This window comes from Rhinolophus hipposideros (assembly GCF_964194185.1).
Source record: "Rhinolophus hipposideros genome assembly, chromosome: 5".
Taxonomy (NCBI): Eukaryota; Metazoa; Chordata; class Mammalia; order Chiroptera; family Rhinolophidae; genus Rhinolophus; species Rhinolophus hipposideros.
This window is the reverse complement of record NC_138051.1, coordinates 16,197,079-16,205,172: the sequence shown is the minus strand read 5'-3', so window position 1 is coordinate 16,205,172 and position 8,094 is coordinate 16,197,079. Positions and strand designations below refer to the sequence as shown.

The following is an 8,094-nucleotide window of genomic DNA, read 5'->3' as shown; positions in this document are numbered from 1 at the left end:
GTAAACTGTACTGATGGGAGGGAAAGCTGAGACTCACAGCCCAGTGGTACCACCTGGTCGAGAGGAAAAAGAACAAGAAACTGGAGACAAAGCCAAAGCTTGAAAATGGCCCAGCACTAAGCTACCGCAGGTCAGCCTTCCGGGGAACCTGCACGTTTCAGACAAAGAATTAAAGGGATCTTGAAAAGGAATAGGGGAGCTGAATGGAGTGATTCTTGGACTGAACAACTGGAAAGCCAAAGAGAGCCTAGACTAGGGATGGTGGGAAGTCCCAGAGGTTGTTTAAAACTCATGGTCATTTGTTCTTTGTTACACAGAAACCATTCAATTCCTAAATGAAGTCGGGCGAGCTTCATTTAGGCTTGCCTACATTGATTTTTGTGTCTTAAAGGTTTAGGCACGTAAATTAGAGATGAGTCTCACGTCCAAGGGCCTCAGAAAAGGTTGAAATCCTGGTATTTCATGGAAACCCTGGAAGGTGGTTCTGCCATTCCTGAAGTTGATAACAAGTCCGGTCACCTGCATGGCCGGGCCCGCGTGGGTTTAAAGGATCAGGCATCCCTGCTCGCCCAGGCCGTTACATTCTCCTCCCTCGGGGCCCGCCAACTCTCCGGGGTACAAAGTACAGCAGGGACGCGGGCGGAGCCTTTCCAAGCGGCGCAGCCGTGTCTTTCCCCAATGAACACCTAGATGGATTTCCAATACCGCGCCTGGCACATTCGGGAGGGAGCCTCAGGCTCCTTCCGTGCTCCCAGCCGCGCGTCCTCCTTTCTGCGGTCGATATGCCTCTGGTAGACGTAGTGGGGGGGCTCTGGGCACCACAAGCTTTAATAAGAGATTCGCAGTGGTTTACCTAGGCCCCTGAACACTCCCGCCCGAGAAGAGCTGCCTGTGGTGATGTAACACAGAAGCCCCTAACGCGCGGTTGTTGTCCCTCCTTCTTCTGAGGCTCGCGGCGTAGGGTCAGTTTCCGCGACTCTAAGAGCATCTGCGTGGGAGCCTGTCTGTGCTGGAGTCCGACCCAAAGAAAGGAGTTGTAACGAGCGAAAAACGTCACCGCGCTACCACCGCACACTTTGCCCCGGCCATCTACGCGTGGGTCTGGAGGTAGCGCGCCCAAGGTAAGTAAGACTGGGAGCTTCGGCCGCGGGTCTGAGGAGCAGGGCTGGAGGAGGGGGGGGGGGGGTTTAGGGCCGGAGTGGAACTAGCGTCCCTCAGGGCGGAGCAGCAGCTGAGGGAACCTGAGATGAACTCCAGACATCGATGCTTGGGGTCCACTTCAGTCTTCGCCTTGGACAGGGGCCGGGTGGGATGGGACAGAATCTACACTTTTGGTTCCCACCCACCCACCAGGAAGGCGGAGAAACTCCCCAGGTCCCCTGAGGGATGGGTAAAGTGTGCTGCAGGGGAGCCCCGGAAGCAGCTGCTCGAGTTGATCCGAGCGCAGGACTAGAAAGGAAAAGAAAACATGGGCCAGGGGTGATAAGTCTCCTTCTATATTGCTTTCCTCCCTCTTTTTCTCCCCCACCCCCTTCCTTTTCGTAGCTGCTGACGCGCTGGTGGTGCCTATTAATCATTCACCAGCACAGAGCCCGGCCAGTTAATGGCTGTGCGGCGCGGGGCTCCAGCCTCCAGGCCTCCCCTCTCCACGCTCGCGTGCGCCCCGGCGCCCCGGAGCGACAAGCGGTTGCGCGCAAGCAGCCGTTAGGCTATGCGCCCCGCCGGCGCGGGTCGGAGCCGCGCTCCCCACAGCCGCCGGGCGCTACCCATAGTGGCCAAGAGGCAGTGAGCTGCGGGCAGGCGGCCGGGGTGCCGAGTGAGGGCGCAAGCGGCGAGGTCCCGAGGAGAGCTCCCTAGCCCCGGCAGCCCCATCGGCCCCTATCAGCTGAGATGTTCCCCAATGGCACCGCCTCCTCTCCCTCCTCTCCTAGCCCCAGCCCGGGCAGCTGTGGCGAAGGCGGCGGCAGCAGGGGCCCCGGGGCCGGCGCCGTGGACGGCATGGAGGAGCCGGGGCGAAACGCGTCCCAGAACGGGACCTTGAGCGAGGGCCAGGGCAGTGCCATCCTCATTTCTTTCATCTACTCCGTGGTGTGCCTGGTGGGGCTGTGTGGGAACTCAATGGTCATCTACGTGATCCTGCGCTACGCCAAGATGAAGACAGCCACCAACATCTACATCCTCAACCTGGCCATTGCCGATGAGCTCCTCATGCTCAGCGTGCCCTTCTTGGTCACCTCCACGTTGCTTCGCCACTGGCCCTTTGGCGCGCTGCTCTGCCGCCTCGTGCTCAGTGTGGACGCAGTCAACATGTTCACCAGCATCTACTGTCTGACTGTGCTGAGCGTGGACCGCTATGTGGCCGTGGTGCACCCCATCAAGGCAGCACGCTACCGCCGGCCCACGGTGGCTAAAGTGGTGAACCTGGGGGTGTGGGTGCTATCGCTGCTCGTCATTCTGCCCATCGTGGTCTTCTCGCGTACCGCAGCCAACAGTGACGGCACGGTGGCCTGCAACATGCTCATGCCCGAGCCCGCCCAGCGCTGGCTGGTGGGCTTCGTGTTGTACACATTTCTGATGGGCTTTCTGCTGCCCGTCGGGGCCATCTGCCTGTGCTACGTGCTCATCATCGCCAAAATGCGCATGGTAGCCCTCAAGGCCGGCTGGCAGCAGCGCAAGCGCTCGGAGCGCAAGATCACCCTGATGGTGATGATGGTGGTGATGGTGTTTGTCATCTGCTGGATGCCTTTTTACGTAGTGCAGCTAGTAAATGTGTTCGCAGAGCAGGACGACGCCACGGTGAGCCAGCTGTCGGTCATCCTCGGCTATGCCAACAGCTGTGCCAACCCCATCCTCTATGGCTTCCTTTCTGACAACTTCAAGCGCTCTTTTCAGCGCATCCTGTGCCTCAGCTGGATGGACAACGCCGCGGAGGAGCCTGTCGACTACTACGCCACCGCCCTCAAGAGCCGCGCCTACAGCGTGGAGGACTTTCAGCCCGAGAACCTGGAGTCCGGCGGCGTGTTCCGTAACGGCACCTGCACGTCCCGCATCACGACTCTCTGAGCCGGGACCACTCAGAGGCCCTGTGCAAAGGGAGGGAGACGGATGAGGAAAAGGGAGCACGGGTGCGAGAGGTGAAAGTATTCCAGGGGTCAGGGTGCGGTGGGGCAAAGTGGGGCTAGGACACTACGCGCTTTGGGTGAAGGAGACCCGGGAAAGGCGCGCGACAAAGGTGGACTTGGACGTTTCTCTTATAAACTGGGAAGGCTTGCGGGCCTCTTTCTCCTGTCTCCTACTTTTGCTCCTTTCTCCACTGCGGTTGTACTTCTGCTCCCCAATCTGTAATTCGGTCTTTTCTTCTGCCCGGTCCTGCCGGTGCAACTCGTGAACTCGTCAGTCGCCAACTCAGCCTGACCCTCATCCCCGCCAGCCGTTATTTCTGTTTGTTTAAGCTGAGCCACGATTATCGCCACGGGTTTCCTTCGGGGTGAGTCCTCAGCCCCGCCCTGCCGCGCCCCTCGCTTGCCAGGTTCTGCCTGGTGCCCCCAGAGAAGTCTGAGAACCACCGTTCTCCATTTGCACAGCCCTGCTTTAAAGGAAATGGGACTTGAGAATGGACAAGGCAGCTGGTCTTTTCTCCTACTATGGGATGAGAATGCGTCTTTCCCGGAGCCCCTCCACCACTCCCACTTCACCCAGAGCGGAGCCAGGTGCTTAGTAAAATCGGTCCCGCGCTTCGAACACCAGGCATTCTGCAGTTCTCATCTAAACCCCCCATTTGGAGCAAAAAGGAGCTGAAAACAAGGACCGAGGGAGTCTTAGAAGATTCCGGGGTTGGGGCGGCACTCACAACCGAAGCTATTGGTTTCAAAGACCAACACTCCCGGGAGACTGGTCTGCATTGGGCCAGGAAGGCAGGAAGCATTTCCCCCAGTGGCCATCCGGGAGACAGGCTGCAGCTACATTAGGTTTCTCCCTTACCCAGGCTTCTGAAGGTACAGGTCTTAGAGTCACAACAGACTTGGTTTCCTGCTCCGGTTTATCTCAAAGACCAGGCACCGAGACTGGAATTTCAGGTGGTGCTGTCAGAGCCTTGGCCAATCCCGACTGAGGGGCCGCCACCTGCAAGCCTCTCCCACCCCTGAGGGTTGCTGCCTTTCAAGCGGTGCCTAAGAAGTTATTTTCTTGTTTAACATATTTATTTATTTATTTATTTGTCGTGTTTGAAAATGTGTCTCTGCTTTCCTTTACTTGCCTAGCCCAGCCAGGGCTTTTTCTTCAGGACCCTGGGGGTAGGTGGGGAAGGGCTGCGAGGGGGGTGGGAGGGGGTGAGGGTGGTAGGGGTGGGGTGGGGAGGGACTCTCTCCCCAAGGCCCTCTCAAAATTTCTCCTCTTCGCTGAATCCTCTTTTCTCATTCTTCCTCTAGCCTTTCTATTTTGCTTCTATCCAGTGAAGTTTGGAGGTTGTTTTCATCCTTTTCTTATGTAGTCTCTTGTTTGTCTTATCGTAAGTACATGATTGTGTGGGTTAGCCTCCTCCCATGCAAAATGGAAAGTCCTGAACTCCTAACTTTCAACATCACCCTATATATGATTTGAATAATATAGTATATATACGTATACATATATAATATGGATTCACATATTATATATTTGTTTGTCTTGCTCCACTGCCATGAGCCCATGAAATAGTTCCCAAATATAGCCACTAACGGGGAAAGCTGTGAGGTTGGCTGAAACACTTTCAAACAAGGGGATTCAAGCAGCACTCAATCCTGGAATGAGAAATCTGATTCAGACAGACTTCAGTCAGTGCTGAGGATGTCCCTGCTTATGTCCCAGCTTCCTCTAGATTCCAGCACAGGTGATTCTAACATACAATCTAGTTCATATCATTCTTTTGGAGACATTGAAAGTAAAGTAATTTGTGTCTATGTTCAATCTGACCAACTACATTGGAAGCCTGAGCAGGGCAAGGACCAACAATTTTACTTCTTTGTATTTCCTCTATTGCTTTAGTATGCTGGCTTGTACATAGTAGGCACTACATACATGTTTGTTGGTTGATTGCTTAAGTAAGCCAGAGTGTATTACAACAATCAGTCAGGAGACAGTAAATCTGGGGCTCTCAGGTTCTCTCTCTGACATGACACACAATAGTTGAAATCACTGTGGAAAAAGATATTTGTGCATATTTGCTTCAAGAATATTGTGTTTTCCTGAAAGAGGTAGCCAAGAGTTAAAATGTCCCTAATGTTTAATTTAAACTAATGAACAAATACTCTTTTGGTCACAAATCAGAAAGTTTAGTTTTGTCCCTTAAAAATAATATATATTATTAATCCTTTGAAAAACAGATTTTTAATGGTTAAGAACAGTGAAATTTACAAATCAAAATCTTGATTATTAACCTCTAAAGAGGATACAAATCTAGTGCTCTTAACCTGTTACCATTGTAATATTAACTAAATAAAACAATGTATTATGTTTTTGCAAGTTGTCTGACTTTACCATTTGAATTTTACTGTTTCAGTGGATTACTTAAAAACACACCCACATGGTCTTGGTTGCTTTATGTTTCACTTAGATTTAAGAAGAAAAGTTTCAGATTACCTTTAGAAAGTTTTACGAAGATTAAGACTATACTTTGAATTATTTATTCTTTGAAAGGAAAAGTCTTAGTTGAGAGAGAGAGAGAGAGAGAGAGAGACAGAGAGAGAGAGAGACAGAGAGAGAGAGAGGAAAATTTAAGTCATTATAAATAGGAAGCAGTGTGCTGGGCTGTATTCTCTATGGTTTGCTATTGTTATCAAACTAACTAGATAATATCTCAGTCTCTCACAGATTAAATTACTGTCTGCCCTCATTTATGACCTCAGACTTTGTTGTGGGAGCTAAGTAATTGCCGATTTATAGCCCAAGGAAAAACAATGGAAGAGGAACAAAAGAGATTGCCTAAAGGTGTTACCAAGGGCAATGGGTAAAAGAAATACAAAAATCAGATTTCCACATAAGAAAGACATATTTATGCTTTGTCCAGTGATGGCTGTTTCCATCCCTGAAAGAATTTTTAAGAAGGTACTAGAGGAGTATTTTTTAAAACAGACTTAAAAGACCTTTAGAACAGTTTTATTTTCACAGCAAAACGAGTGGAAAGGAGCATTTTCCAAGCAGGCAATAGCAATGATCTCAGAACAAGAGGAAGGGTGGGCTGGGCGTGCTTTTAATAACTTCAAATGCCCTGTAACTCTAGGCTTTATAGTTCTATACATTATCTCAATAAGAATAAAAATAGCTGGACTTTTGTCTTTTCTTATTATTTTTAAAAGCTATAGCAAATTGAAGTCATAACTTAGATGTACAGAGAAAACATTTTGTTGTTTTGGTTTTAACTAATTTGAACATTATACATTGCCCCTTATAACTGGTTAGTTGGGAGGAAAAATGAAATACATTTTCAAACATCCAACTGAGCTGATAATTTAAACAGCTACTTTCGGAAAATTTCACAATTTTATATGAATAAGTTTGGACAGTCTCTTGGCTGTCCTCCTCTTCCTCTTTCTCCATCCTTAAAATGGCTTCTGAGAGGAGGGGAAGAGGCTTTATGCATTCTAGTGCAAAAGGAGATGAGTTGCGGTCCTTGGGAAAGGGGCCCTCTTTGCCTTTTGCTCTCTGGGAACAGGTCATTTGTACACCTGGATAATTCCTGGCTGCAGTTCGTTGAAATCTGCAGTTTCTAGAGCCTGTGATCTGACCTTTCAGTTTAATGAGGGCTGTACCTCAGCTCCTGTGGGCTGCAGCCTTAGAGTCGTCCACAGTCTTCACACATGTACAGACCACCAGCCTTGTGGTTGACCCTAGCCTCTGCCAAGGAATGACCTCACCTTGTCGCAGGCTGCCCCGGGGTGAGACTTAGTGGCTAGAAAGGATCTAGGGTAGATCTACCCTGGTGGCCCTCAGGATCTCCCTGTCTGTTGTATTTTTCTGTCTCTCTGTCTTAGATCTTTTGCATCTCTCCTTAATGTTTGTCAACTTCACTTATTAAAAAGATTCCACACACCTCGTATCCCCTTTACACTGAAGGAAAAATACAGGAGTTGAGTCCTTTCATCTCAGCCTTTGATGGGCTGAAGCAGGAAAAATGGATTTAGCAAATCTCTGGCAAACCCTATCCCCACTGCCTCACCTGATTTCCAAGCCTTTTTGCGTTGCCTACAACTTAAGGACAAGCCCTCTCCTGTCCTAAGGTGATGAGCCTCACCACAGAGTGAGAGGCTGCAATGAAACATGATTTATGGATGAAGTTAAAATGTATCAGCTTTCTGTCTATGAACTATTATCTCTCTTACTGGTCACCTCTGTGTTCCCAGAGTAGAATTTCTTAGCCCATCTTCTCACACAACATGCCCCAAAAGAATTATGTTTGAAAACTTTGATGCTTCATCCAATTTAATCCTCACCATTGTGCGAAATGCCTAATGTATTGTTTTGGCCTGAGAAAGAAGGCAAGGGATTCTCCTGGAGAATATTATGGAAGATACATTTTTTAAAAAATTATGATTTATTTCCAATTTACTTTAAACAAATAATAGAGATGTTATATTTATATCAGTCTTCTAAAAAACCCTTTGGTAGTATGGTTATATTTTGCAATTCTTGCTCATTACTTTCTTTATTCCAATGTATCACAACAGAGAGGTTAGGTACTCAATTAAAATGATTGACAGCTGTTCACATAATTGTTGCATTGGTGTATGCTTAAAAAATAAAGTATTGCAAACTCTATGTTGCTCTCTTGTTACATCATACACCTTTGAGTTAATGAGAACCTGTTCCATCTATTCGGATGGATATCTTGCTTTTCATTCAACACATTTCAGTTTGTTGAAATGTGTTGTTCTTTAAAAGAAGGTAGAGAGGTTCAACATTATTCCATGGTTTCCCTAGAGGAAGGCAGGTATAGAGATAATGTAGTAAGTGATCATTTATTATTTTATTGAATACCTGGAGACAGGGTACACTAGTGAAAGGACTGTGTTAGGGATGATCAGATATAATCCAGCCAGCTTCTCATTTCCACTGTAAAGGAAA

The 8,094-nt window shown here is 48.7% G+C and overlaps 1 protein-coding gene across 2 annotated transcripts; it reads left to right on the top strand.

Annotated features, from left to right (window-relative positions):
* Positions 1 to 742: 742 nt before the first annotated feature.
* SSTR1 (somatostatin receptor 1) lies at positions 743 to 7,788 on the top strand. Of its 2 annotated transcripts, none has more exons than XM_081047402.1 (2): positions 743 to 1,121; positions 1,932 to 7,788. In XM_081047402.1, exon 2 carries the CDS (start codon positions 1,999 to 2,001, stop codon positions 3,061 to 3,063), a length of 1,065 nt encoding a protein of 354 aa, XP_080903528.1. In that variant the 5' UTR covers positions 743 to 1,121; positions 1,932 to 1,998; the 3' UTR covers positions 3,064 to 7,788. The 2 variants fall into 2 exon arrangements, with proteins under 2 accessions (XP_080903528.1, XP_080903527.1); XM_081047401.1 differs by having other exon boundaries at positions 1,546 to 7,788.
* Positions 7,789 to 8,094: the final 306 nt, after the last annotated feature.

Excerpts from the sequence above, each read along its gene's own strand:
- SSTR1 (XM_081047401.1), top strand. The coding sequence starts at position 1,891 with ATGTTCCCCAATGGCACCGCCTCCTCTCCCTCCTCTCCTAGCCCCAGC.